At 39.3% G+C, this 16,426-nt stretch overlaps 2 protein-coding genes across 2 annotated transcripts in view; both read right to left on the bottom strand.

Moving 5' to 3' along the window:
- Positions 1-489, bottom strand: part of LOC103353796 (axoneme-associated protein mst101(2)) — a 35,746-nt gene extending 35,257 nt beyond the window's left edge. The window contains exons 1-2 of the mRNA XM_008276942.1: positions 312-489; positions 79-209 (exon numbers count right to left, since the gene is read on the bottom strand). Coding sequence (XP_008275164.1) covers positions 79-209; positions 312-489 — 309 coding nt within the window. The remainder of the gene's footprint in view (positions 1-78; positions 210-311) is intronic.
- A 10,013-nt stretch (positions 490-10,502) lies between these two features.
- On the bottom strand, positions 10,503-16,029 carry LOC103353778 (uncharacterized). The gene is made up of 10 exons (XM_008276913.1): positions 15,965-16,029; positions 15,377-15,830; positions 15,131-15,261; positions 13,955-14,096; positions 13,654-13,850; positions 12,669-12,757; positions 12,511-12,579; positions 11,421-11,525; positions 10,986-11,060; positions 10,503-10,859 (listed from the first exon to the last, which is right to left on the bottom strand). The coding sequence occupies exons 2-10, from the start codon at positions 15,805-15,807 to the stop codon at positions 10,689-10,691; spliced, it is 1,410 nt and encodes a 469-aa protein (XP_008275135.1). The 5' UTR covers positions 15,808-15,830; positions 15,965-16,029; the 3' UTR covers positions 10,503-10,688.
- Positions 16,030-16,426: the final 397 nt, after the last annotated feature.

Here is a 16,426-nt window from a genome sequence, read left to right as displayed (position 1 = left end):
CTCTGTCTTTATGTCTCTCTCTCCTTGATCTTCTTCATGCTGCTCCTCCTCCTTCTCCAGCTGTTCTGCATCCTCCACTGTTGGAATCTCCTCTTCTTCCTCTTTATCATCTTCTTCCTTTTCCTCGTCCTCTTTGCTGTCATGATCAAGGCTTTTCTCGTCCTCCAGAGGTGTTTCAGGTTCTTTTTCTTCGAGGTCGACATTTTTCACTAGTGACGTGACAGCAATACATTTAGTGCCTGTTATGGACGTTCAATCTAATGAATGTGACTGTTAAAAAAGACAAAAAACAAAACAAAACATGTGTATACCCTCATCTTCCTGTGCCTGTTGCACATCTGCTTCACTGGTGATTTCAGGGGGCACTTCTGCCTCCTCCTCCTCCTCCTCCTCCTCCGTCTTTGAGTCTTCACTTATCTCTGTAGCAGGAGCAGCTTCATCTTTGGCAGCGTGTAAGATCTCTGTAACTGTATCATGAACCCTCATCATCTCTTCTGTCTGATGTTCACATCTTTGGCATTTTACTTGGAAATACAGCTCCAAATGTATGTTATGGTACAGAAGGGACTTAATGGGGTGAAATGTGAACGATGACAATGACCATTCATGACTTTATGCGTTATACACCACATGCTGCTGTTAGGGACTGTTTGGTTATCATATTATTGAAATTAGCTCTTAAGATAAGGCTGGAGTTCTTTTATTTTTTTTCTTACTGTCAACAAATGTTACAAATGACCAAAACCAATATTGAATTAGTTTATCTCTCAATACTCGCCTCTACTGAAGACTGATAGTTAAGGCTTATTTCTAGTATCTTTTCAAAGCCCTTCTAGCTTCCTAAAGCAGCTGGGAATTGTAGTTTGCAGCAAAAATGACTCTAGCAGGAGTAAATAATGCATTTGTTGGGGCCTATTTTCAGGGGTGGAGACAAGGGGTGACCATTGGGTGGCCAGGGCCCCAAAAAACTAACAACAACCCCTCTGGTCACATCACAACATTTTTGAAGCCCTTTAGGTGGCGACTAATGCACTCATAGAACTAAAGTTACAAACATCCAGTAACTAATATTTTACTGCATGAACTTTGTTGTGGAACCATTTTTTCACAACATGTTGTTCCCATATGGAGCCATTTTAACAATGGAACCACATTCAGCCACATTAAAAACAAGTAGTTATGACCAATCAGAAACAACAAGATACTGATTTTGCAGCAATTCAAAGATTTCATTTTTCTGGCAGCGAAAAGAGAACAGGCAGTATAAAGTGCATCTTTCATTTTGATATGTAAATAAAGAATCTGTACACGTTTTTATTAGCTGAAGTGTGCATGACTTGGGTTTAGTTGTGGACGTAGTGGAAGCTTTTAGATATAGATTCTACAGTCTTGCCTGCAGAAACAAGGGGATACGTGTAAAAGCTGCATGAAATAGAATTTTTTAAAAATTACTTGGCCCAGAACAACTCTGACAAAAAAGGTGTAAAAACTGTCAGGAATCGTTTAACGCATATTTGAAGGTTTAGTGAGTTTTTCCTGCAGCCTGGGATTTCATCAAAGTGAACTGTTGTGCACATGAACATCTTAATGAAGGAACGAGCTACACAGTGTGGCTCACTGCTGTGTTTGAAAGGTTTTGTAAAGCAACCGAAGAGAAGCGTGCGATATAAGAGAATGCGACTACAGCGACAAAAGATGTGTGGAATTGGTTCATCGTTGGTTTTAGTCTTTTCATGGAATTTCTTGAGAAACAAAATGATTGCTGTCAGATTTGTTCTTTAATAACACTTGTTGACAGTGTTTTTCCTCCAGCAGCACTTCTCCAAAATATTACCACAATAAAAAAATACTAACTTCTGAACATGTGGTGCAGGCTTGTATGATTACATGCATGGGTGTAACGAAGTCCTCCTCATGAAAACACATCATACAGTTCAGACAATCCAAAGGTATACATATGACGGTTAATTATATGGTTGAAATACAGATGGCATGAGTGAGTCATACACAGGATGCAGGAATGGGCAACAGAGGAATGCAAAGGACACATATCATTAACAAGTTGTCATGCACGTATGACACGGAGAAACGTTTTTTTAAAAGGAGACAAAACACGATGACTGGATCGAGAACAATGCAGCAAAACACAATAACGCACAGTTCTGTAAAATTTTACAGCAAATGGTCAGTTCCACAAAGAAAGAGGGGAATGCAGTCACCAAATCCATCACAACGTGGTTGCATAGAGACATTTATTATGATAAAGATGTACAGTGGTTATAATGCACATTTGTTCATGCCATAATGTATCACGTACAAATAAAATGTATTCAAACAGGACTGACACAGTTTCATAGGACTCCAAGGATGCTGTATTACACTGAACATGAACACATAGCACAAGGCAGAGCTGAGAAACAGTTCCATCACAGGGCAGGAAAAACGCACATCAATGCAAACATGCATGAAAAGAAAAAAAGAAAAACACACACACATGGAAAAAACCATTCAACAAGTCTATGCATTCTATATGCTGGCAACACACATTGCACCTGTTGAAAAATACATTGTTAAGAGCACATATGCAACATGTGGAGAATATGTCTTACCTTTTTCAAAGGGTGGCAGAAATTCACCTACAGAAAATACAAGGAAAGACATTTAGCCTGTTTTTTAAAGGACAGATTTTCTGTATTACTGCAATGAAACATATAAAATACTGCCTTTACGTTACTCACCTTTCCTTCTTACCAAATTGATGTCAGATGGAGGAGCTACAGTTTCATCTAAACAAAGAGAACCAAGATGCTTTGTGAAGTAAATTTGTATTTATAAGAATATTAAACAGTCATTTGTTAATGAGATGCATCTAGATGAATTAAAACAGTAAATAAAAGGTGAAACCTTTTTCAGTTACTACATTTACAACTGGAGGGGCGGCAGGTTCACCTGAAACAAACAAAGAAATGCACCATGGTTTAAAGTTTCATTTTTATTTTTCTGAACAAGAGAATATTTTCTGTGAAGCTTTTGCAAACAATCTCACCTTGATCCCCAACAAGCATGCTTGACATGTAAGCCACGAACAAATCTTTCTTGTCTGTGAACTCCAACACAGCATCCTCAACAACTTTCACTGGGTCGAGGGACACTTCGGGCATGATGCCTGAAAAGTCAGAACAAGAGTCAAGAAGTAAAAGCTGCTTTTTAGAATATTTCTGCCGCATGTTCATATCTCTGAATGTTATGACATGAAGCTGGTGTGTAAGGTATATTTTTTTCATAACTGATGTTGAAACGCACCTTCTTCGCCAATCACGGTTGCTGAGAAGTAGCTCACAAGCAAGTTTATCTGTTCTTTGGTGATTTCCACAGTTGTCTTCAGAACCGACATGGGACTGAATCCCACAGCCTGCTGAATATCTGATCAACGGAGACAAGAATAGAATCACTCATGAGGTTTGTGAAAGCTGCCAGCAGTGAGCTACAGTGTTCTGTGTGCACTGTAATGAGGCTGCATGGATTAGGTGTCTAACTCTTGGCAGGTACTGTACCTTTGAACGCATCCAGTATCACATCCAAGATTGCACAGAGCACATCCTGGATGTATCCTGCTATTCCACTCACAAAGTCATTAGTAACACTGAAGACATTTCTGCCAATAACCACAGGGTCAATGTAGCTAATGTCAGTTGTTCCTGAGAAAGACAGCACACATTAAGGGAGAGACTCCAGTGAGTTCATTCATTCGACAGATTCAAAGCTTTCTTGTTAAAAATAGTTAAAGACTAACAGTAATCCATCATTTTCACTACAAAAACAAGCAGTATTTGTATTTTAGTAATCTGTTAAGTCCAGTGATATGAGTGATATGTTGATTTAGTGATCAGTTTCTAACACAGTTTGGAAAATATAAATAAATAACAAAAAGACGTGATAATGTAACATGTAATTATTGGACCACAAACAAAACAAAAGAAAACAAAGGAGCAGGTACCTTTAGTTATCTCCAGGATACTGTCTACGATGGCGCACAGCACGCTCTGGACGGAGCCCACGATTCCACTCACAAAGTCATTAGTAGTGCTGAAGACGTTTCTGCCAATAAGCACCGGGTCCATGAAACTAATGTCAGTGACTCCTGAGAAAAAACAATCAGAAAATCAGTCAGCACGGACACAGTCTGTAAATCCAGCACTAAAAACTGTGTTAAATAGTCTTTTTTTTAGATGTTAAAAGGCTACCGGTTACACAAGAGAGTAAATACCTTTCACTACATCCAGCATCATGTCCAGTACTGAACAGAGCACAGCCTGGATGTAGCCCACCACTCCACACACGCACTCATTAGTAACACTGAAGACACCTCGGCCTATTACCACAGGGTCAATGTAGCTAAGATCTATTTTTCCTGAGAAAAAAAAAACAAACAAACATTTGTGAGGGAGAAGATTAATTAATTAATGCTTCAACCAGGCAGTTAAAAGATAGAATTGGTTAAATTTAACGAAATTAACAATGGTACATTAATATAATGTTATTTAATTCAGTGTGAAACACAAAAATAAAGTGTTATATCAGAAATAAGCATCGAGATATGCAGGACATACCTTTATTTATAGCCTGTATGGTATCTAATATAGTGTCTACAGCAGCACATAGTGTGTCCCTGAAGCAGCCCACCAGTCCACACATGAAGTCATTAGTTGAATGGAAAGCTCGTCTGCCAATGACCACAGGGTCAACGTAGCTGAGGTAGAAGGTCCCTGCAGGTTTGGAGAGAAATGATTAGAGACATGGTGACTTGACATTTATATTAAACTGTTATTTTCCTGTGTGTGTGTGTGTGTGGTGTGCTGTAGTTTGAGTGAGCTGTCACACCTTCCTCATCTGAATAGTATTGAACAAATCCATCTTTTGCTGCTGATATTTCCTCGGCTGCATAAATGGCAGCAGACGTGGGGTCACTTAAATCAGGTGCACATTCTGGAGAAAGAAAAGTCAGACATTTAATACAATTCTCATGTTAACAAATATTTTCTTTTTAAAAAGGGGAAAAAAGTGTAATGTCAGTACCTTGAAACTTATTGAGCAGACTGGTGGCTTCATCAACAGCGTCGTTTACAGCTTTAACAGGGTCCGTAATGATTTGCTGAATGTCTAAAAAAAAAAAAAAGTAATGGTAAACATGTTGATAATCCTGCATTATCTGATGACTGAAGGCCTAAAGCAGGGGTGTCCAATCCTGGTCCTCGAGGGCCACAATCCAGCATGTTTTAGATGTGTCCCTTCTTCCAACACACCTGATTCAAATGATCGAGATCGTTATCAGGCTTCTGCAGCGCTTGATGATGAGCTGATCATTTGAATCAGGTGTGTTGGAAGAGGGTAACATCTAAAACATGCAGGATTGCGGCCTCGAGGACCAGGATTGGACACCCCTGGCCTAAAGAGATAAGTTTTTAGGTGTTTGTGACTTACCAGGGACTGCCTTGTACTCCACAAAGTCAAACATCACCACACCCACCACCACCCAGGAGAGCAGAGCAGCCAGGGCGATCAGCAGCTCCACAGACATCTTCAGCTTCCTGAGGAGCCCCAGAGCTCCGGACCTGAGCGAACCGGGCTGTGGTGCTGCTGCTCCATTGGACCCACTGGCTGCAGCGGTGGAGGCGGATTTGGCCCCTGAAAAAACAGAGGTTCAAACATCATTCTGTGGGCATTTCAGTGTTTGGGTCAGTGGTGTTTCCTCTTTTTACACTGTTCAACTAACTTCTGTAACTGCTGCACTGGACCATGAGGTTCTTTTTCATTTGGAGTTTAAGTGCTTATTGTGTTATCTAACACCTGCAAAGCATATTTAGATTGAAAAAGCTAAACCAGTACATAGGCATGTGTCACATATTGTCCAGTATCAGCTTTAGTATGTGAGCATCAGAGTATTTATAGTGGTTGCTGCACATCACTGCTGATAAGCAGCATGACATTGCACTACAGAAATCCCAATATTATGTGTCACAATTACACAGTTTGTCCACCAGAGGGCACTGACATTTTTCATTTTTTAAAAAATATTCCCTGGAGAACATATCAAGATTTAATATTCATAAAGGATCCCAACCCTCTGTCTTTGCACTGGTTTCTCAATTTGCACATTTTGTACAGTTGTTTTATTTATTTTATTTTATTTTATTCACCTATTTTATTTGTCATTTTTTAAATAGTATTTTCTGCTGCTGTACCACAGTAATTTCCCAGACTGGAATAAATAAAGTATTTTTTCTATTCTATTCTATTCTAAATATGCTTATTTATGTGTATTCAAAAATGATGGTATCCACCATATATATTAAAATTTAGAATCAGTTGGGTGCTGGAAACCACAATACATACATCTAAGTTTTCTTTTGCTGCATAAATATATAATTTCCACAGTTACATGAAGCAGCATGTTGAATTAATGGATGCATCAACTATACTAGAAATGTTTAACGCTGTTTTATTATTATTATTCTCTATTTGAAAGTCCCTGTAAAGTAGCTTAAGTCATATCTTAGGTATAAGGAAATATAACCTTTTGAGTGTCATTCTTGTTTATTGAAAGTTAACTGACCAAAAGCACGACCAAGCTGCTTTATCAGAACTGTGATGTGAAGTTTGACCACATCTGACAAGAATCACAGAAGAAACACAGAAAATTTTCATGTGAAATTACAAAAAATCTTCAGACTGTAAAAACTGTGCACACTTGTTCATAGTAAAGAAGCTAACTGTGATCATAACTGAAGAGTTATTAGTAGGTCATTTATAAACACTGCATAAGCCCCTGATATACGTTTATTATTAACATTAAGTTAATATCTTGTAAACCACCAACTAGGAATATTTGTTTGCATTAAAAACGTACATTTCTCCCAATGATTTTATGAAACAACAACTGTTAGACAGTCAAATATCTGACATGGACGTGTGCAGTGGAAAACAGCATCTTTCTTAAGGTGCCTTCTAGTCTAATCCTGCACACGCTGCAGTTAAACCATGACGAGTGGAGGCTGTTTCCCACTCGATGAAAGGATTCACACATTAAATGATGGTGACTGTGTGTCTGATCGTTGTGTTTATTGAATCTCGTTGTCTGCTGTCAGTTCATTTTGTGCGTTTTTTCAGTTCATTTCATTTCAGTTTTATCTGTACAGCGCAGTTTACAACATATGTCATCACATAGCACTTCTTTTCTCATTATTTTTGTATTTATCAGTAATTTGTCAGAAAAGGTGAGAAAAGGCAGGACTCATCTGTCAGCAGGGAGATTGTTCACATGCATTCATGCATTTTCCACTTGTTCAGGACGGTGAAAAATGCCTGTGACAGCGTTTAACGCTGGCCTCGATGTCATCAGCTGACAGGGTGTGAGAGTATCTGTTCAGCTCTGCTTTCCAACCTGGACCTGCTGCCAAGGTGTTAGAGACACCTTCAAACTGTGAATGAACTCTGAACATGCCCGACTCATGACTCACTTCCTCAGATACAAATGGTGTGTGATGAAAAGAACTCCAAACAGCTCCTTCCATCAACTGAATTATTCAGGATGGACAGATGGCGCCAGTGTTCCACCAAACATTTGCACTAATTCTGAAGTCAAATTTCTCGTTATTGCACTTTTCATGGCCACTAAAGCTGTGAAGCTTTAACAAACAAAACATTTAGTAGTGAAAAACCACTTGTTTGAGCAGGATATCCAAGAAAATGAGGAGACTTTAAAGTGTCTGGAAACCAGTGATGGAACACAAATAAGTAGATTTACTCAAACACTGTAGTTCAGTAAAATTTTGAAAACTTGCAGTTACAGAATTAAGCATTTTCATTTAATCTTACATTAACTCCAATACATTTATCTGACAGCTATAGTTACTGCTGATTTCACAGATTTAGGCATTGCGTTAAAAGAATCTCAAAATAAACTAAAAATATTATTAACATTATATTAGCAGTTTCAAACCTTCCTGGCTTGTGACACCTCATGAGAAACCTGCTGGGGCTCTTTGTCGTGATGTTTCAGATGTTTATGAGCCATTTTCTATTCTAAATTTCTCAGATAGATTCATTAAACATTTTTTGAGGCCAAAAGAGGTCAAATAATTTATGAGTTCACAAAAAATATTAAAAGAAAATCCTAAAAGTAAAAACTGATTTGTGCATCATCGCAGTGCTTTTTCCTCATTCCAGCCTCTTGTTCACCTTGCTCCCTGGGGAGGGGCCTGATCCTGTACCAGGGACTACTGGACTACATTTGAATACTGTAACATGTCAGGAATATATAATAGTTCAAATTAAGTCAATCTTGGTTACCTACAGCAGCAACATGCCACTTACACACTGATGCATCAGTTCTAACAATAGAACCATGCCATAGTAATAATATATCAGACAAAGTGAACATTTTACTCCAGAACCAGTATTTCTACTGTTAAAGTATGCTGATAATACTTCTCTGCAGAAGCTAGTAGGATTTCTAATTGAGTTGAGATGTAAGAGACTGTTTTTACTGATTTGTTGCTTATATTTAAGGACAGACTTCTTGGAAACCTGGAGGTCAGCTGCAGCACGTCCGTCACAGTAGAGCCACGCTAATACTCCGGCTACATGATATCTTGTATTTATAGCAACCTACTTTCAACACATCTTCCTAAGAGGACACCGCTTATCAAAACATTTCCATTTATTTATTACACAGCATAATTTATCGAGGATTTCTGACAGTTAATTTGACCAACAGCTGGCTGAGGAAACAGGTGCAACAGTCGTACCTTCAGCCATGGTGGTGTGGAGACTATTTCAGGTAGGATCCGCTGAGCTGGGGGCAAAGCCTCCTCATGCAGAAATGAGCGCCTCAGTAAATCCAACCAGCATCAAGCTTTTTACGTTAAAAAAAAATAATTAAAAAAAGTCCAAGTTAGTAAATTATTCCATTTCCACTTGGTGGTTACAGTCTTGTTTCTTGTTCCATGGCTTCCACAGTTCAAATTCCTCCAAGATAAAAGCAAAAATGGAAGAAAATGGAAACTAAAGCATAAAATTGTAAACTTAAAGGTGGTGGAGAATTTGGAGCTGCCGGTGCGGCAGCATTGAAGAGGGGGGTCTGGGGCCGGTGGGGCAAAGGAAAGCAACGCAGGGGAGGAAAGAGCCAAGCTAAGCACAGGGCTGGGCAGGGTGAGGGGGACCAGACAGAATATCCCACCCAGTGTTATTGGTGCCTCACATGGGTATAGGTCAGAGCAGAGAGCAGGGAGGCTGCAAGGTAACTCTACACCCCAGAAAGTCCAGGTTATTCTTAGCTGGAGCTCTGAGCAACAGCAGCTCTGGCAGGCCTTTTTTGGCGGTTGAAGGGTGTGTAAGATCAGCCGGCCGAACTGGGAACCCCTACTGGCTGCTGCTGTAATCTGCCCGCTAATCAACAAATCAGCTGTCCAAGAGGAGGAACAGACAACAACAACAACAACAACACAGAGGAGGTTTGACGATGAGCAGCAAATTATATTCTCAAGTTTATGGGCTTTTGTGCTTACATGGGGAGCATACAAGTTATTTTATGGTGCTGAGGTTTCGTTTTTCATCACCCACAACTTTTATGGTTTGGCAGCTTCAAAATAAACATGTTTCCAAATTTATAAATTACTTCACCAATGAGCCAGCATTAAAACAGTGCCATCTTGTGACACCTTCTGCAATGTGCAACAGCTTTAACTGCCATGTCAGTTTTCCTGCATGTATAATATATAGTAGAAATGGTTTATAACAAGGCTTATGGCTAAATAAGTAAAACATATATGAAAGGAAAAGCATGTTTTTCTTTGAAAGCATTAAAAAGCCAGACTAAGAGCTCTAACCCTAACCCAGAAAGCTGCTCTAGAGCTGTAAGCCTTTACAACAGCGCTAACATGCCGATACATTACCCATCTTAGTTAGATACAGATGGTGCTGCTGTGAATGCCAGATCTGGTGAAATCACTGTCAAGATAAATTAACCAACGTGGTGGACTGACAGGTTGATTGCCATCCATAGAGCTGCTGCCAAAATGTCTTACAACCTAAAAACCAAAGACATTCCTCTGTGGTGTTAAAACAAACACTGACTTCTTTATTGCCTAAAACGTCAGCCTCCTTTTACCGAGGCTGAACTATGAGCCAAGTTTCCGTGATAATAATCGTTGCAACAACAACAAAAAAGAGAAAAACATGGTTTATAAACTGTGTCAGGCAAGACACAGTCATTTTCATTTGGAAACTATCTGAGTGACTAGTTTGCAGAAGGACTGCTGCAGGTCTGCTTTTTGTTCTGAATATACCTTGTTTTTCCTGGAAAATGTCAGTGATGAATTCTAGGTGGATGCAAATGGTTTGTGCATGAGTGAAAAAAGAGTTGCGCTCTTTTGTACAGCTGCTTACTCAGAAAAACTCCAAGGCTACCTAGAATAGTCAAGAACTTCACAGCTTAGCCAAAGTTTTATGTTGTGTATATGTACACAGAGAAAAGACTTTATTGAAACATCTGAAAAAAAAACCCTGTACATTAGATAAAACAGAACTTGAGCTATTATTGACTTACATGGGATAAACTCTGAGATGTTCAAATAAACAGGCTGCACGAGTAAAACAAATGTGCTCAGACATCAAACACTAGTGTGTCTTTACAGCGTAGGTGCAGCACTGGAGTTCACGGGCCGTATGATGAGTGTGAGCTCCACAGGAACAGGAGGAGGAACGTAGCGCTCCACCCTCAGCAGCCGCAGCAGCAAATCCTCCGTGTCCTGCGGCCAGCGGTAAACACGCGTGTTCTGAAGCCAACACGGGACATGCTTCTGTGTGGAGTGTGGACAGATGAATATTTTAGTAACAGGAAAGTAATCTCAGGAAAATGAGTAACAGCAGCAAAACTTTGTTGTTAAAAAAAAAAAAAAAATACAGCTTTGAACTTGCTTTCTGACCTGCGATGCACTGAGGAAGAGAACTGGTATGAATCTGAAATTCAAGCTGCCTTGCTGGATGTATTCATTCTGCATCTGTGAAAATCAGATTTAAATATTAATATATATATTAGCAGTTCTTCTCATATTCAAACTAAGTGCAAATACTCCAGTGTTTACTTAAGTAGTGTGTTTAAGTACAAATTTGAGAAACTTGTAAGGTGGCAGATTTTATTTTTATTTTTTTAATTACAGTTTTTTTTTGTTCTACAAACCAAAAAATGAACTGACTGAGAAAGTCATCAGTAAACTAACTGAAAATAAAGAATTAAACCAACCACAGGGCCTCTTTTCTGCATATTGATTACTTCATACATAACATTTGTGATACTTCAAACACATTTTCCTGATTTTAACAACATACTTCAGCTTCACTAAACAATGATTCTTTCTCACCATTGAGTGAATATATTTAGTGTGCAGACCGTGATTGTCCACCACAGATCCTTCGATGTCTGCCTTATACTTGGGACTGATGGCGATGATAATCAGGGTTGATGGCTGTTGAAAACAAACAAACAAACACATTTTAGACGCTGCCACGAAAGACAACTGACATACAAAAATGCTGAAAACTGTCAGTTCTCTACACCAACGCACTAAATATGCAATATTGAGTTAACCATTGGGCTACAAGGTGGCTCGGTGGTTTGCACCATTACAGTGATGTGCGGTGAGGTTCATGGCTGGTGAGGCTCTGACTTCATCACAATCTGATTTACAAATATACAGTATGCACTCTACACAGGAGCATATTAGCCATTTAATTGGCAGCAGTTGACGGGTTATGTTTCTTTACACATACAAGCGGTAGCCCACAAAACGTTTCTCTTTTTTTTTTAAGTTATTGTGGTCTTACCTTTACCTTTAAATGAAGTCCATGCTCTGCTCCTTCTGGACAAAATATCCGTTGCTTTATTGTAAAAGTCTCCTGATCTTCCTTCGCTGCACTTGACTTGCTAACTGTACATCGTACCTAATCTAGCTTGCTGTCACTGCCTGCCTCACCTGGAACCTCTTCTCAGCTGTTTATGATCACTCAGAGCGCGAAACACGTTACACACATACAGCTGCTAACAAAAAACACTGAACATTATTATATACATCAGCTGAACTATGGAAAGTCAGTTCCTATATTAAATTTCTGCATGGAGTTTGCATGTTCTCTGGCTTCCTCCCACAAGTCCAAAAACAGATTGAGCTTAATTGGCGATTGTAAATTGTCTGTAGGTGTGAATGTGAGTGTGCTTGGTTGTCTGTCTCTAAGTGTAGCCCTGTGATAGACTGGTGACCTGTCCAGGTGAACCTGCCTTCACCCTCAGTCAGCTGGGATAGACTCCAGAAAATACATATGTAGTCACATTTAGACAGATTTTGTCATTACAGATTATCTGACAATACAAATGACACAATTTTCAGGCAGTAACACAACTACAGTAACACAAACATGTGCCAGAATTAGATTTAAACTGCAATATCCACTTACATCCTCAAGGTAGCTGTCCTTCCAGTGGTTGATGTCCATGCGTCTAATGGGATTGTCAAATAAATCCATCTGGGAAATTAAAGCTGGAGCTGTAATTTGAACATTTATGTGATTTTGGGAGCAAATAGAGTCACTTTTGTCAAGATGTGGGAGCTTACAGCAGGTCGAAAACCTTGCTTGGTGAGGAAGTCTACGAAGGGGACCATCTCTGAAGACACGTCCGAAGAGTACGTTATAAAAACATTTCCTGAAAAGAGAGGAGATCATAAAATCATCCAAAGTTACACCAAGTGACCAAATCACAGTATTTCTCTGATATGTGCTGGTCGCTGTGCTGTTACTTCTTCGTGCAGCTTTGGATGAGTTGTTGGAATCCAAGATTCGAGATTTGTCTTGATCTGTGTAGAGTTTTCAGAGCAGCTTGCCAAAAGCCTGCAGCTGCACATTAACATTTGCAGGAATGTTTAATGTGCCTTCTCCTTAAAAATATAGAAACTAAATATTGAAGGAAGTCCAGTTTTTGTTGAGACCAGTGTCTGTTATTTCAAAGACTAGAAGTTGCTGTTTGTTGCACGTTGTACTGAAACATCCAATCCAATGTATGCAACAAAAAGCATTTTCATAAAAATGAAGCGACATCTCAACACACTGACAAACAGCAGTTAACAATGATCATAAACGTACAGTAAGTTTGACATAACTGATTTTTACTGCATTCCTGTGTGAGCCTGTTTCTGTTTTTCGGTGCAGTTTCTTCGACTTTTGCTCACCTTTCCAAAAATACTTTAAAGGTAATTGAATTTAATCAAGAAGAAGTTAGAATGTGCTTGTCTGATCAGATTGAACGACAACATTTGAAAATAAAAATGTACATTTTTACGTTACTTTAATGAGTAAACTTTGCTTTCCTCCTGTTCCAGCAATACAAGCACTTTGAGTGTATCTTTTGTTTTTAAATCATTTTAACAAGCACTCTTAACAGGTTTAGCAAGTTTATAAAGACCCATAAACATAATACCACACCCGGACTAATCGCCTCTCACCTTGCCACCTCTGGTATGCACTAGTTTTGGTAATAACACGCTTCTCAGATATTAAACTGTTTAGGTAACCGAACACCTGAAGCTCAAGCACACGACTCACGGCACTGATCCGGCAGACTAATGGTTCTTCTTTTCTCCTGCGGATGTGGGACAGACTTCTCCGCTCCCGCCGAGTTCAGGTTCATCACGCTGACCTGTGAGACTTCTTCCACGGGGGGGACGGAGAACTGAGGTACATTGACAGTGACGCTTCCCTGAGCCACACTGTCAGGCACAAAGCTGTCATGATGCTGAAGCCTGATACAGAAAAATAAAAAACACACAGGTAGAGGCTGTCACATCACCATATTTCTCAGGGAGTGGGAAGTGCGGCTTTTAGGCTTTTTCTGATCTTCCTTTACCAGTTTTGTGGCTCATTCTGTGGCCTCCTGTGCTGGCAGGGAGCGGACCGGTGGCACGGCTCAGGAAAGCATCTGTTGACAGAGTTGAAGTCGCCTTCTGCCGCGGAGCTGTAATTCCTCACATCCGTAGCGTGACGGAGACCTGTCGATACAGTTCAAACTTTTCATGAGGTGGGTCTGTGCATGGAGGAGTAAAGTTTCTAAATTATGATTCAGAGGCAAAGACTTAATCCTGTGCATTAATGCATGAGAATGTTGTGATAAAGAATAAAACTATTTGTAATGACTGTTCCAACGTCAAAGTGAAATTCACAACTTGTAGTTACTCTGACATAAACACACCAATTACACAAAAATAAAGTTTGCTTATAGTCAATCATGTTCAGGCTGCCAAATACAATATTATTTATAATAATAATGTAATTTTAATCAACATATAAAAACACATTGTACTCTCCAACACTCATGTCTTAAGGTTTACTAAAAGCTCACCTCAGTTCTTCAAATGTTATGTATTCTGTCGGTTTCTGTTTTCTGCCAAATACTGCTTTATTATATATATATATAATACTTCTGCTGTCTATCTGATGCATTTGCACTTAATTATATTTTTTATTCTATTTCCACATTGCACTTTATTAAATCCTGATGTTTCCTTGATATAAAATAGTTTATTTAATGTTATAATGCCTCATGAAAACTATCCAAATTTAGTTATATTGTTGTTCAACCTCAGTATAACGACAATAAAGCTTCTCAACTCTCTACTAAAGATTCACTAAAAACAGGTTTGTTGCCTCGTCTCCATTCTTTGCTGCTCTTTGTCCTCACTGTGTAAGACAGCAGGAAACCTTTCCACTGCTTTGCTGTTTTTCCAGTTAAGTTGTATTTATATGTACATTTTTTACTCTTTTTTTTTTCCTGTCTCGTATATGTGTACCTCTGTTGAATGCTGCTATCAACGATGTGAATTTCTCCACTGTGAGATAAATAAAGGCATATCTTATCTTATCTTATCTTACAAACTTGTATTTTATTATGCAAAAAGTTAGTAAGTAAAAGCCACAGGATGTCCGTCCCCCCCAACTTTCTTTGTACTGTTTTTTTTTTTTTTTTTTTACATTTCACTAATAAAGGCAAACCAATGACAAACAATAAAAAGAGCTGTTTCCTTACCGTAGTTGTGCATGTAATGGTGAGGAATTAAAAAGGGATTCCACTGTTGCCACTCATTGTCAGCTCTCAGCGGCAAAGGAGCCTCGAGTTCTTCCTCTACATCACTCTGAGAATTGCACTCATCCTCCCCACTGAATGTTAAAATCATAGATATGCTTTGCTGGATATGTATTTGCAATTAAAACCAATTTGTAATCTTTTTTTTGTTGTTGTACACAAACATACAGAGGTAGTTGTTTCAGTTACCTGGTTGTGTCTCTGCTTGCAGGCTCTTTTGTTCCAAACTCTTTAGGTCTACAATCCCAACAGCAGCACTCTCCTCTCGAGCCATTTTGCATGTTTTCTGGAGGATCCAGAAAGCAGCTCGCAGGAGGCTGATGATGGAGATTCATCCTGGCAGAAGTCGCTCCTCTAGCGTCTGGCTCTCTGTGCCTCATCGGCTCTACATGCTGCGCAACATGAGCCGACTGCCTCCTAAACTCCTCGTTCACATGTCCACTTGTACACGGGCTTCTGCAGACGTGATCCATGCAGCAGGTTGGTAGAACTTCATGATGATGTGGATTAACATGAAATATTTGATTTACTGTCACTTCAGGGCTCAGAAGACGGAGGAAGCTTTCCGACTCATTCGTGTTGGCCAACACTCTGAGTTCTGGTCCTTCAGATTTCTCCATCTGATCTCAGCATGGGAAGAGTCCTGTAAGCAACAGAGCACACAAGTTAGATATTCTGATGAAAAACACGAGTCAGCTTGAAAAGCTCTGTGAATTTTTCACATCCACAGTAAGAAAATCCTGAGAAAGGAACTGACATGCAGGTATTAATACGTACAAACCACACAGAGAAGTATGGCTCTTACACATAGCAGTTCAAAAGAGGCAATGAGGACTCAGTCTGAACAGAAAGCATAACAATGACCTGCCTGTTTATTACTGGATTCTTTCCTCCTGTGGGTGCACGGGCTTGTGTGTGTTACAGTCTGCTATATGCAAATTCTCCACAGCTTCAGCTGCGTCCAATCAGAGCCAAGAATGTAGAGTGTGTGTGTGTGTGTGTGTGTGTCAGTGTGAGGGTTGTACAGCCAGAAACTTCACTACTTCTGCTGTTAAAGCTAAATTTACCTGCTAAAAAGCTTCAAGAAGTTGTTTAAATGATTGAAAACCTAATATATGAGTACGATAAAGTGGTTAAACACCTTAAAGTGACAGTTTTCTCAAGCAGACGGCTATAAAGAGGTTACAGTCACACAAATATCTAAACAGTTCATAGATTAAGTTATGAAACATTTTCACA

The sequence above is a fragment of the Stegastes partitus genome, unplaced genomic scaffold (genome assembly GCF_000690725.1).
Source record: "Stegastes partitus isolate 25-593 unplaced genomic scaffold, Stegastes_partitus-1.0.2 Scaffold83, whole genome shotgun sequence".
In the NCBI taxonomy this organism is placed as follows: Eukaryota; Metazoa; Chordata; class Actinopteri; family Pomacentridae; genus Stegastes; species Stegastes partitus.
The sequence above is the reverse complement of the archived record's forward strand: the minus strand, read 5'-3'. Positions and strand labels throughout refer to the sequence as shown.